This window comes from Rana temporaria, chromosome 1, assembly GCF_905171775.1.
Source record: "Rana temporaria chromosome 1, aRanTem1.1, whole genome shotgun sequence".
Lineage (NCBI taxonomy): Eukaryota > Metazoa > Chordata > Amphibia > Anura > Ranidae > Rana > Rana temporaria.
The window spans coordinates 442,426,048-442,440,423 of record NC_053489.1 but is presented as its reverse complement, the minus strand read 5'-3'; the positions used below and the strand labels follow the sequence as shown (position 1 = coordinate 442,440,423).

The window sequence follows — 14,376 nt, the reverse complement described above, 5'->3', positions numbered from 1 at the left end:
AGTACCTGGTTCTCAACAGCCACGCCGTTAAAGCCAGTGACCGTAAAGCAGGATGGAAGATCGGGCCCTGAGACAGGAGATCTTCCCTCAGAGGCAGACGATCAGGATCGTTGGAATACCTTCGGCTTCCACCCTGCGCAGCAGTCGGGGTAGGAGCCTTAGAGGAGGGAAGGCGTAAATCAGGTGATATTGACCCCAGGGAGCCACTAACGCGTCTGACGCGTCTGCCCACGGGTCCTTTGACCTGGCCACAAACCGTGGTACCTTCCGATTGAGACGGGACGCCAGAAGGTCCACGTCTGGAGTGCCCATTTTTGGCACAGGACCTGAAACACCTCCGGGTGGAGAGACCACTCCCCTTGATCCAGAGTCATGCGACTTAGGAAGTCGGCTTGCCAATTCAGAACTCCCGGAATGTATACCGCCGACAGGGCCGGAACGGACCTTTCGGCCCACCGAAGTATGTGAGCGACCTCCGTCGCCGCGGCCGAGCTCCTTGTGCCGCCCTGATGATTGAAGTACGCCGCGGCCGTGGCGTTGTCGGACTGGATCCTGACAGGACGACCCTGTAGCTCCAGGGACCACCTGACAAGGCACAGCTTGATTGCTCGGAGCTCCAGGATATTGATCGGCAGGCGGGACTCCTCCCGAGTCCAGCGCCCCTGGGCTGACTGGGTGCCCCAGACGCCCCCCCAGCCGAAGAGGCTGGCATCCGTCGTGACCACTGTCCAGCGGCACGGAAGAAAAGACTTCCCGGACCGAAGCACCGGAGACGTCAGCCACCATGCCAGGGAAGACTTGGCCAGATGGCTCAACCGAATCTGGCGATCCAGAGGAGATGGGACCCTGTCCCATCGTGACAGAATCTCCTTCTGTAGTACCCTGGTGTGGAATTGGGCATACGGAACCGCCTCGAAGGAGGCCACCATCAGACCCAGAACCCGCATGCAGAAGCGAAGAGATGACCACTTCTGGGTCAACAACTGTCTCACTGCAGATTGCAGGGTCAGCAGTTTTTTCTATGGGAGGAACACTTTTGTCTCCCCCGAATCCAAAACCAGCCCCAGGTGTTCCAGCCTCTGGGACGGAACCAACACTGATTTTCTGAGATTCAGAAACCAGCCGAACTCCTGCAGAGTCCGACACGTGATGGACACGTCCTCCTCCAACTCTGAGCCTGAAGAAGCTCTCAGGAGAAGGTCGTCCAGGTATCCCACGATAGCGATCCCTCGCTGCCGTAGCAAGGCCAGGATCGGGGCGAGCACCTTGGTGAACACCCGTGGTGCCGACGCCAGCCCGAACGGGAGGGCCACGAATTGATAGTGGTCCTCCCCGATCGCAAAGCGCAGATACCTTTGGTGGCTTGTGCAAACGGGAACATGCAGGTATGCGTCCATGATGTCCAAGGACGCCATGAAGTCCCCCTGGTGGAGGGACGCTATGGTAGAACGGACCGACTCCATCCTGAATCGCTGCACCTTGACAAAGGAGTTGAGGGCCTTTAGGTCCAGGATAGGGCGAACCCCTCCCTTCTTGGGGACCACGAACAGATTGGAGTAGAACCCCCGAAACCGTTCCAGCGAGGGGACCGGCACAACCACCCCCCTGTCCAGAAGATCCTGGACAGCCCCGGACAGGGCTAGCCGACGATCCGGAGGAAGCTGGAGGTTGGATGGAAAAAATCTGTTTGGGGGACAAGAAAGGAACTCTATCTTGTACCCCGAGGCGACCACCTCGCAAACCCAACGGTCGGATAGAAGAGAATTCCACCGATCCACGAAGTCGTGAAGCCGTCCCCCCACCCGAGACCCGGGCGGGGGCAGACCTTCATGCGGAAGCAGGCTTGTCCGCAGGCTTGTTCGGTTTTTTGAACCAGGGGCGCTTACGCCCGGCAGCAAGGGCTTTTGCACCTTGAGAGAGAAGATCACCGCTCAAGGTAGGTCTATTGTAGGGTCGTTTCAAAAATATAGGACTCCAAGGGTGCAGGCAATGCACTAAGGCAAATATTGGTAAAAAGATGAGGGATGGACAGCCGCACTCCAAACCAAACAGGTTGTCTTTATTCAAATCAACAGCAAGAACACAGCAGATCACAGCAATAGGAACAGGAGAATACCGACGTTTCGCACTGGCTTCAGTGCTTATTCATGGCTTTTGCACCTTGCGGACCTTTTCCAGCCGCGCTGGCGCACGAAAAAAACGCTTAGGGGGTAGTAAAAGTAGGACCTTGCTTGCGGCGAGGTTCCCTACCCTTCCCCGACTGAGGGAGCAAGGTGCTCTTACCTCCAGTGGCATCCTTAATGATGTCATCCAGGGATGCCCCCAAAAGCCGTCCGCCCTTAAAGGGCAAATCTACCAAGGCCTTTTTTGAGGACTGGTCAGCCGACCAGCACTTCAGCCATATAAGGCGGCGCAGAACCACTGCGTAGACAGAAGCCCTGGAAAGCAAAGGAATCTAATCCATATCCGCCTCGCAGAGAAACTTCTGACCCTGAATCAACTGTTCAGCCAGGTCCCTAGAGGACTCGGAAGCCCCCTGGACCTCCAGGTCCTGCAGCAGGAGCTTCTCCCTTTCAGTCAGCGTCTGAGCTACCAGGGCTCCGGCCAGAGCCGGCCTTACCACCGAACCCACCACCGAGAACAGGGAGCGGGCCACGGCCTCCACTCTCCTATCAGCGGGGTCCTTGAAAGCAGGAGCCCCCTCCACAGGCAACGTAGTAGCCTTACTCAGTCTGGACACAGGAGGGTCCACCGACGGAGGAGTGACCCACTTTTTTAAAAAAGTCCTCCTCCAGGGGGTAACGGGTAGCAAAGCTTTTAGGAACAGTAAAAGCCTTTTGCGGTGTATCCCATACCTTATACAACATATTGTCTAAATAAGGAACACAGGGGAATACCTTAGCGGTACGCGGTGGTTTGCGGAATCCAAAAGGGACTGACACCGCTGGTGTCTCCGCCACATCCTCTAAATGAAGAGTCTCACGCACCGCAGTAATAAGAGCTCCAACAAATTCCTTATCAGCAGACTCCGCAGCAGAGTCATCCTTGCTGTCCATGTGGGTTAAGCCCGCATCCTCAGACATGACAGAACCAGAAGCAGCAACAGCGTTATCAGATTCTGCGTCAGAGATATCCCCAGAAACAGCCTCCGGGGGGGGGGGGGGCGCTTTTTTACCCCCCAACCGAGCACTGGCTGCTTCAAACCTGGTGAGAAAAAGACTCCAGGACAGCCGACACCGACTCAACAGATGTGGCAGGGGAAGGGGCGCTAAGGGTTAATTCCGGCATTGTAAGGAATGAGGGGCCTGATTCAGGCTCCATATTGCCGTTGCCATTTCACCCCTACTGCCAAGGGCAGGAAAAAAGTCCCCCACAGGTCACCTCCCGGCCGCTAGAGCACAGTATGGGGCCCCCTGAGACTCACCACCCTCTGGTACAGCGCGGTCTGTGAAGGCAAGTGTGTGCTGAGGAGAAGCTGCAGCGCTGCGTCTGTCCCCTCAGATGATTCGCGGTCTTTTTTCCCCGCCGAAACGGCCACTAGAGGCCGAACTAGTGCTGAAAACGGCGCCGGCCACAAGAAAATGGCCGCCGAATAATACAAGCGCGGCTCCGGCAAAATGGCCGCCGTTGCGCAGTTTTAAAAAGACAGTGTACCCAAAAATGACAGTACACCAAAACAGCACACAGCACACACAAAAATGCCCAGAATGTCCACCACAGTCCCCTGCAGTGACACAGAACAGACCCAGCCATACCACGAGTGAAAAAATGAGCCCCAGAGAAAAAAAAAAAAAAAAAAACCCCTGCACAGCCGTCACCCAAAGGGGGAAGGAGGGAGAGGAATAAGGGAGAGAGGAAAGCAGGGGAAAACCCTCAGTCGACCTCCCAAGGGAAAACATTCCAGCCAGACCACTTACCTGAGTAAGGGGCCACTACTTACCTGTCCTGCGACTACCCGGCTGGAGGTATCCCAGACAGAACCAACGTCCGCGAACGGCATGGTTGTCAGCCAGACACACTGTGACAAGGCCATAGAGACCGGTCATATGTGTGCCCTAGAACCGAAGTTCCCCGGCCGCCCCTGGAGCAATGGGGCCTGTCGTGGACGTCCCAAAGCGGAGCTGAGGGCCGGCACACGCTCGAAGGCCGAACCTGGGGGGACTACAAGGGTCGAGGACCCAGCCTGTCACCCAGTCGGCTGTTGATAGAAGAATCGCAGGATTCAAAAATAAAAATAAAATAAAAAAGCGAGGAAAAAACTCGCAAAATGCAAAAAAATTTGCAAGAAAAAACTCCAGAGTCCAGGACTCCAGAGAGAGCCTGACTCTCCTGACGGTTAGGCAGAAACAAACTGAAGCTGCTAGAGCAGAGTGGGGGTTATGCCTGGGGGAGCCACGCCTTAAGTGCTGTAGAATTCTGCCTAAATCTCCTGGTAGGAAGAAGCATAACCCTAAGGTCAATGAAGGCTGTGTCCGTCTATGAACGAAAGAGAAATGGCGTCTGCAAAAGTTTGGGCACCCTGCAGAATTTATAGCATGCACTGCCCCCTTTGCAAAGCGGAGACCTGCCAGTGTCATAGATTGTTCTCAATCATCGTCTGGGAAGACCAGGTGATGTCAATCTCAAAGGTTTTAAATGCCCAGACTCATCTGACCTTGCCCCAACAATCTTCTAAGCCAGGGATATGCAATTAGCGGACCTCCAGATGTTGCAAAACTACAAGTCCCATAATGACTCTGCCTCCGAGTGTCATGCTTGTGGCTGTCAGAGTCTCACTATGCCTCATGGGACTTGTAGTTCTGCAACAGCTGGAGGTCCGCTGATTGCTTATCCCTGTTCTAAGCAGTTGTCTAGAAAACTAAAACTGAAAATAGTTGACGCTCACAAAGCTTGAGAAAGCTATAAGAAGATAGCAAAGCGTTTTCAGATGTCAATATACTCTGTTCGGAATGTAATTAAGAAATGGCAGTCATCAGGAACAGTGGAAGTTAAAGCAAAATCTGGAAGACCAAGAAAAATATCAGAGAGTGCAGCTCGCAGGATTGTGAGAAAAGCAATTCAAAGCCCACGTTTGACTGCACGATCCCTCCAGAAAGATCTGGCAGACACTGGAGTTGTGGTACACTATTCCACTATAAAGAGATACTTGTACAAATATGGAATATCAGAAGAAAACCTCTTCTATGTCCTCACCACAAAAATCAGCGTTTGAACTTTGCAAATGAACATATAGACAAGCCTGATGCATTTTGGAAACAAGTTCTGTGGACCAATGAGGTTAAAATAGAACTTTTTGGCCGGAATGAGCAAAGGTACGTTTGGAGAAGAAAGGGCACAGAATTTAATGAAAAGAACCTCTGTCCAACTGTTAAGCATGGGGGTGGATCAATCATGCTCTGGGGTTGTATTGCAGCCAGTGGCACAGGGAACATTTCACGAGTAGAAGGAAAAATGGATTCAATAACATTTCAGCAAATTTTGGATGGTAACTTGATGCCATCTGTGAAAAAGCTGAAGTTAAAGAGAGGATGGCAAATGGATAATGATCCTAAACACACCTCAAAATCCACGGGGGATTACATCAAGAGGCATAAACTGAAGGTTTTGCCATGGCCTTCACAATCTCCTGACCTCAACATAATTGAAAATCTATGGATAGACCTTAAAAGAGCAGTGCGTGACAGACAGCCCAGAGATCTCAAAGAACTAGAAGACTTTTGTAAGGAAGAATGGGCAAAGATACCTCAAACAAGAATTGAAAGACTCTTGGCTGGCTACAAAAAGCGTTTACAAGCTGTGATACTTGCCAAAGGGGGCACTACAAGATATTAACTCTGCAGGGTGCCCAAACTTTGGCAGACACCATTTTTTTGTTTTCTGTAATTGTGAAAGTGTAAATGATGGAAATAAAAATCTAACTTTTTTTGACATATTATAAGAATGTCTAATCTGTAATTTGATGATGCCTTTTGGAGATCTTTCCATCTTTCCTTGGCTTCGTTATGCACATTAATACACATTTTTACCTGGGGTGTCCAAACTTTCGATCCCCACTGTACATCGCGACTTTGCAAGGCGATTTGGAGGCGACTATAGCGCGAAATCTGCCACAGATAACACACCAAGTGCAGTAAACTGTAAAAGAGCTGCCAACTGATGGAAACTGATGCCAGCAATTTGACCATAAACTAAACAATTTCTGGCATTGACAGACGGTCAGTAGACCAACGGCAGGAGAAGAATTCTATAAAAATAAATACTGAAATTGGAATAGAGAGAAATGTGAAGTTTGATAGCTACCGAAGCCCAATGGCAGGACTAAAATCTTGTTATTTTGTTATTATTTATAGTGGATAGAAATTATGTTACATTTTTGGAAAACAAGATTTGATATTGTCCTTTTTAAAGAAATGTTCCCCATTGCCATACTTTTCATAAACGATATAATCAGTTCAGGTACTATAAAGACACTAGAAATGTACTGCAACACTCAAATGCCAGCCTACTGGCATGAAATGCCTAGGATATTCATAAACTGGAAGATTGGCATTGACTAGAGTTCAAATTGTTCTTGACTGAGTAATACATCATGACTTCTTTAGAGATCCATATAGGAATTATAGAACTTGCTACAAAGCTTTTAAATTAATTTTTCTAGATGTATCAATGATCAGCCTATCCATCACTTTACAATTAAGTACCCTCAATAAAGACTCCCTACCCTTTGCGTATACTTCATAACTAGATGTCCCATGCCTCATGATGGGATTCTGCCATGAGGAAGTTGGGGCTAAAGTCATGCTCTATAGGTGAAGTCCTATTAAAACTTTAGCAAGCTTGGTATTGAATAAATCTCCCACCATCCATGGAAAACTCAGAACTCCCACCACAACAACATGCATGTTGGTGTCTCAAAAATTTCCATATTGAGGCTATTTTAGAAGAATGTACAGTATAATGTTTTTTTTTGTTGCGTCACGCCACCCTTATTGTCCCTCAGTTATTCCTCTGTACCCCAGCACAGACACCAGCATATTTGTTTTGCCCAGCTTGCCACCATTCTGTGCCCTGGAACCCGCATACAGGACACATCACCTCTGTGCTGGGCGAGCGCTGCACCCTCATGTGGACCCCGTCCTGTTTCCCCTTTGAGCACAGAGGAGCCTGCCACCCTGCTGTGCCTACATGTGGATTTACCCCCATGCAGGCTACATGCCTGGCACCTCGCTTGCTATCTCAGTGGGCACAACACTCCTGTTTGAGATAGCTGCCAGTGCATCCCGACTCCAAGCCTCAGGTTGCTTGGACACAAGATTGGGCCCCAGATCCAGAGTTACATACTGAAGTGGGGCCGGTCTCAGACTGTCTCTCCACACTCCCAGCAATTGCTGCCTATGAAGCTATGGCCAAGACACAAAGACCCCCCGAGGACCTGCAATTGGACTGGAAAGAACCCTGCCCTGTGTCCTCTGAGTCTCCTTCCCTGCCGCCCTCTCAGATCCTGGGTTTAGCTGCATGCATCACACCAGTAAAACCCCTTGAAACAATATTGGTAATATCGGCCACTGATAATCGGACCCACGATAATCAGTTGATCCCCAATTTAAAAGTCCCTCCTTGACCAATGTTTTCTTCGGTTTTGCATATACGTTTGAGATGGAGGCCAATTACTTACGGTGCCACAGACCACCCCTTTTTTTTCCTTACCTTGCTCCGCTGGATCACTGCCCTGTGTGCTGGACTTAACCATTGCTGTAACGTTTTTTGCCCTGTTTCCCATTTTCTGTGCCATATTTTCACTTTAAGGCCTCATTTCCATGGACGTTTTTACCGCCGCTTTTTTTAGCGTTTTTTACAGCTTAAAAACGCCTGTCCATGTTATTCTATGGCTTCATGCCCACATAGGCGTTTTTGAGCTGCAAATGGCATAGGCGTTTTTGAGCTGTAAAAAACAAACAAATCAGGACCAGGGTGTTCTGTGGCGCCGACGCCAGAGCTGTAAAAACGCCAGATGTTAAAAAACGCTTAAAACCGCTAAAAACAGATACCGCTGCATTTTTGAGCTCCAGCGTTTTATCAGCAAATATTTCATTGGTCACTGTAGCCTCTGTAAACACAGGAAATTCACAGTCGTGTGCTTGTGGGTATAGCGCAGAGAAGAGAGAACCAAGATGGCAATGGCAAGTTCTGTATCCCAACTTTCTCTAATCACTGCTGTTCAAGCACATCCTGAACTGTAGGATGTGGCACATGCTCTTCATGGAGATCATATTAGGAAGGTGAAGGCATATGGATAATCCACAACTTGTGGCAGGTGACGTGGCAAGTGGACAACTCACAACTTGTGGCAGGTGACGTGGCCAGTGGACAATCCACAACTTGTGGCAGGTGACGTGGCCAGGTGATTTGGCAAGTGGACAATCCACAACTTGTGGCAGGTGTCGTAGTCAGGTAACGTGGCAAGTGGACAATCCACAACTTGTGGCAGGTGTCGTAGTCAAGTAACGTGGCAAGTGGACAATCCACAACTTGTGACAGGTGACGTGGCAAGTGGACAATCCACAACTTGTGGCAGGTGTCGTAGTCAGGTAACGTGGCAAGTGGACAATCCACAACTTGTGGCAGGTGATGTGGCAAGTGACACGCTAAATACAAGTACACTGCTGCTCTCTCAGCTGCTACTCACTCTGGTCTCACAAAATGGCAGAAATGGTTAAATTATACCAGGGTCTTATGATGTTTCACTGAAATTTGGGAGTGTATATAGCCTAGAGATGTGTTTTTCTTCAAAAAACGCTGCCTAACAATAGCAAAAAAAAAACGAGCAAAAAAGTTAATGCAAAATGTGGTAAAAATCGCGTTTTTAACGCCGATTATTCCAGGAGTCCTACCTAGCTTTACAGCTCGTTTTTAAAAACGTCCATGGAAATGAGGCCTAAGGATCTTTTATCCGCACTGTGCCCCATTGTTACTTTATGAACTGTTAACCTGTGCTATGCTATATTACTACCACTTGGATATAGTCTCTCTGCTGTGCCCTACTGCCCACCCCTCCCATACACCCAAGTTCCTAAATAAACGACCATGCATCAGGATCCGTGTGATCTCTTTTTCTGTGCTCCTAGTTCGTCACACGTTTCCTTTCTTTTTAGCTTCTTTTCAGGACTAAAACCATGTATTTAAAAAATTGAGCAATGATAAAGTCAGGTAAATATAAAATCCTGCTTACAATATATTCTATTGCTGACAGCAGGTAGCAAGCACCATGCAAAAAAATAATTAGGCTAGATTGAGGGTCCAGCTGAAGCTTACAAAACATTTTGTGCTGGTAGTGCTTGCAATTTAGAGTTAAATTAAAACATTATATGTTCATACATTAGATTATTAGCTATAGAATACTACAGTTATTTTATTGAAAGTTTTGCACATACCTTCAAAATCTCTTCAACACAATGGGCTTCATTGGTGAAGGTCTGAAAAAACAAAACAATTAACATTAAGCAAATAGCCAGTGTTAAAGTACAACGATAGTTTTAAACAAACCTGAGGATACAAATATGCACATAAATTCTCTAAAAATGTATGTATTGTTTATTTAGTAAACTGGTTAGGTGTATTTACATACACTATGAGTCATGCAGAAATACGTAGATACCAAAGGAGAAATCTTCTAAATGTTGGAAGGCACCTGCTGTGCAAAGCAATGTTCCAAGGTCAGTCATAAATAAAGAGTCTTGCTTATCCAAGCCAGAATAATGATCTCCACAACCCTGGTAGCCAATCAGACCTAAAAATGAGCCACCCTTTCCCATAAAGCCCTTCAGCTGTTGCAAACACACTACCCCTTTCCTCAATAGATGAAAAATTACTTAGAGCTATTACTGATATGCAAATTTCGACATTTTATCAAAAGTCAACCGCTGAGCTCTAATACTGAGCTGAACGCGCTAACAGTATGCCATCAATTCGCAGGGCCGCTTAGTACCACGGATACACGCCTGGTGAAGGCAGACCTATCCCCCCCTTACCCTTTCCTATGTCCCCTCTTTCTGGCTTTCCTGCGCGGTTATTTTCTGCTTGTGTTTGTCCGTTTGTTTCTTTTTGGTCTTTTTATTTTAATTTTCCTTTATGCGATATACCCTGGAGCCTCTCATGTTTGCTCAGTCCAGGTCGCATACAGGTTGTGAGGGTTGGCCCCTAGTTTGGGCCGGATCTTTCTATGTAGATGAAGTCTCTTCCCTTTCTGGTTAAGGAGAAGGGATTCCTAAAGGAGCGAGGTTCCGCACCCCTTCGTGCCCGTGAGCCGGATTTCGGCCTGGAATGGTTTGACGGAGGCTATAGTGGCCACCCCTCCCCATACGGGGCACGGGGAGGTGGGTTCATCTTGAATAGCATGATCCCTATCCTTGGGAAACAGTAGTGGACAAGATTGCTAGTTGAGCGGGCTAGCTCACCCCCAGCGGAACTGTAGCATCGCCTAGGAAAATGTAGCTTGTTCCTCAGTTGTTAAGTGTTATTTTCTGAACCGTATGCGATTGTATACTCGCTGTGGTCCGTATATGCCATATGTATTTCTTTTATCGGTTTTGTTTGTTCATTTAAAAAAATTACAGATTATACAAAAAAATAAGTCAACAGCTAAGCCCCTCATCTCTAAACACTTCTTCTGGCCACTTATGTATGCACACAGCAGTGATGCATGATTGTTACAGGAAGGTCTGTGTCGTCTGATGTGTGGACTTTGTGCGACTTTACTTTCTGTGTGCTGTGCAAGAGAGTGGGAGAATAACAATCCTCTTCTAAAAATGCAAAAGCCTTTCATTATTTTACTGCATTGCTAAATTTAAATTTTTGTTAACAAAAAAACATAACACTGCTCTTTAAATAAACTCAAATGTAATGCCTATGTATCTCTTCTTTACAGCAATAGATCTAGATTGATTTTATTTTCTCCAACGACACACAGGTAGCGTGCCTTCCAGCATTACATATATAGTTAACAAGGACCATTTAAAGAAAATGTTACCCCAACATTTCATATTCCTGATATGTGCCTGCTGTACCATGTACTTGTATGAAAAAGTATCCTGTTCTCTTTGGGAATCGATCACTCCGTCCCTGAGATCCCTCCATTGGCTGGCCGTAAAGGACAGAGTCACATTTAAGGCCCTATGAATGACACACAAATGTGTACACTGAAGCGCCCCCGAATATTTGGTTGAGAAAATAAAATACCAAAACCCCAATCGAGTTCTTCGATCAACAAACCAAAAACTACTCCAAATCCCCAAAGTCTGTTACAAGACCAAAGGAGAACGAAGATTTGCAGTCCAAGGACCTCGACTGTGGAACGCATTACCGACTAATATCCGAATGGAAATTGATCACCAGGCCTTCAGAAAAAAAACTCAAGACCCACCTATTCTGAAGGAAAAATAGAAGGAAAATGGATGCCAAGCGCCTTGAGGCGATTCAGTTCGCATTTGTAGCGCTATACAAGTTATTCACTCACTATTGATTCCTTTGTGTAAAATTCCTGGTGCTCCTGCCAGTTCCTCTGCTTTCCTATTTCAAACTATTTGGAGATGAATTTTCGCGCCAAAAAAATGTGAAACAATTAATTAGTAAATAAAATTAAAATTAGAGCTGCTCCCCTAAAAATATAAAAAGGCAATCCCTCATTAAATTTTAGTGAATGTGTGGTATATAGGGGGCGCTAATAGAACAAATTTTGTAATTAAACAAAATATCAAAATATATATATATAATAAGGTGATAGCAATTACAATCTTAGTGATATCTATAAAAATATATACAATCTTTACAAGTAATATCAAAAGACCCGTGGGTCAATAGTGAAAAATAAATAAAATCCACAAGAGAGCCTCTATGACAAGAGTGATGTGCTCCCAAGACAAGAAATCAAGAAAAAATTGCTTTCTTAGTGATAGTTAGTATTGTCCATAAATTTGAGTGATAGTAGTGAACCACTAACAAACAAAAAAGTGAATCTTTGCAATAGTCCAGAAAAGTAAACATGCAATCTTCTCGTGAATGACAGTGCTTCAAAGTCTTTCCACCACTTTCGCAAAACGACACCCAAAAGTGTATAAATTAAATGCGCTTACCAAAGCGATTTGACCCCTTTAACTAAAAAGAGACTCTCTTTTTAGTTAAAGGGGTCAAATCGCTTTGGTAAGCGCATTTAATTTATACACTTTTGGGTGTCGTTTTGCGAAAGTGGTGGAAAGACTTTGAAGCACTGTCATTCACGAGAAGATTGCATGTTTACTTTTCTGGACTATTGCAAAGATTCACTTTTTTGTTTGTTAGTGGTTCACTACTATCACTCAAATTTATGGACAATACTAACTATCACTAAGAAAGCAATTTTTTCTTGATTTCTTGTCTTGGGAGCACATCACTCTTGTCATAGAGGCTCTCTTGTGGATTTTATTTATTTTTCACTATTGACCCACGGGTCTTTTGATATTACTTGCAAAGATTGTATATATTTTTATAGATATCACTAAGATTGTAATTGCTATCACCTTATTATATATATATATTTTGTTTAATTACAAAATTTGTTCTATTAGCGCCCCCTATATACCACACATTCACTATTTCAAACTACACTAGGTGTGAGAGCACATCCATCCCAGTGTGGTCATTTTCTGGCTGTGCTGGGAGAACAGCCTGCCTTTCCTCGAGGGGGGTTGACGACCTGATGTGAACGGCTATAGCCGCTGGCAATAATCTCATGCCAAAAATCTGACATTTTGGTTGTACCACAGTTAATCAATGAATTGACTTGGGTACAACCAGCCTACACATAGATGGTTGGAATCTCGGCCGGTCCCTGCTGAACCAGCTGAGATTTGAGCCATCTATGGCCAGCTTAACACACTTTCAGTCCTATAATAACATTGATTCACTGAACTATATCAGAACAACAGAAGCCAGATAGGACTTTGAAAACCTGCCCTCCTATTCTACATAACATATAGGGGAAGTGGTTCTTTAGTATTTAAAGAAAAATCACTAAATAGCTTCCTTTACCTTAGTGCAGTCCTCCTTCACTTACCTCATCCTTCGATTTTGCTTTTAAATGTCCTTATTTCTTCCGAGAAATCCTCACTTCCTGTTCTGTCTGTAACTACACACAGTAATGCGAGGCTTTCTGCCTGGTGTGGAGAAAAGCCTCTTGAGGGGGGGGTGGGGTGAGCAGGAGTGTCAGGACACCCACTAACACACGGCTCCTTTCTCTATCTGCAAAGTAGAGAGCGTCCTGACACTCCTGCTCGCCCCCTCCCCCCTCAAGAGGCTTTCTCCACACCAGGGAGAAAGCCTTGCATTACTGTGTGTAGTTACAGACACGAACAGGAAGTGAGGATTTCTCAGAAAAAATAATGACAATTAAAAGCAAAATCGAAGGATGAGGTAAGTGAAGGAGGACTGCACTAAGGTAAAGGAAGCTATTTAGGGGGGGAAAAAATGTACCTTTACAACCCCTTTAATTGAGAAGAGTCAGCACAGACAAATCAAAATTCTTGTCTCAAAAAGATATGTGGCAAGATCAACAGGTAATTTATTTAAAGGGGTTGTAAAGGATCGTCTTTTATTTTCTAAATAGGTTCCTTTAAGCTAGTGCATTGTTGGTTCACTAACCTTTTCTTTCGATTTCCCTTCTAAATTTTTTTTTTCTTTGTTTGAATTTCTCACTTCCTGTTTGTCCTCAGTAAGCTTTCCACCATCATCCGAGTGGTGGAAGGTCATTTAGAACAGCTTACTGAACACCTTACTGAGGAGAAACAGGAAGTGAGAAAAAAAAACATTTAAAAAGGGAAATTTAAGGAAAGGGTAAGTGAACCAACAATGCATTAGCTTTAGAGCTGGTTCACACTGGGGCGACTTGCGATCCGACTCTTAAGCAACCCATTTAGAAAATAAACAAACCTTTACAACCCCTTTAAGAGACCAAAGGGGAGCAAATATTAGAATTTTGTTTTGGGGTTGGGGTGAGCTTTAAGCAAACTGATTTTTATCCAATGCAGAGGCAGTTTTCAGGCATTTTAGAACTAGAAAAAAATAAATAAAAAAAAAACTAGAAATGGTGACTGTAAACTGCCTACCGTCCTATCGGAGTGTGAAAGCCGGAGTGCTTTCACACTGGGGCAGTGCGCTTGCGGGACATTAGAATGACATGACAATGGAGTCCAATTCCTCCCACTGACAATGACGGGGGATGGTTTACTCCCACTGATGCTGGGACAATTTGTACTACTGATGGCCACAGTCCGGCCTCCTTTAAAGTCTGACGGACAGTAAAGTGGCCCTTTATTTAATTTGGAGTCCCCTGCCATAGAGAAATCA

The 14,376-nt window shown here is 45.8% G+C and overlaps 1 protein-coding gene across 4 annotated transcripts in view; it reads right to left on the bottom strand.

The window, feature by feature from the left end:
• The window catches only part of AFF1 (AF4/FMR2 family member 1), a 234,418-nt gene that overhangs the window by 63,792 nt on the left and 156,250 nt on the right, over window positions 1-14,376 (bottom strand). For all 4 annotated transcript variants that reach the window (XM_040326684.1, XM_040326690.1, XM_040326698.1 and 1 more), the window contains one exon: window positions 9,432-9,473. In XM_040326684.1, coding sequence (XP_040182618.1) covers window positions 9,432-9,473 — 42 coding nt within the window. The remainder of the gene's footprint in view (window positions 1-9,431; window positions 9,474-14,376) is intronic.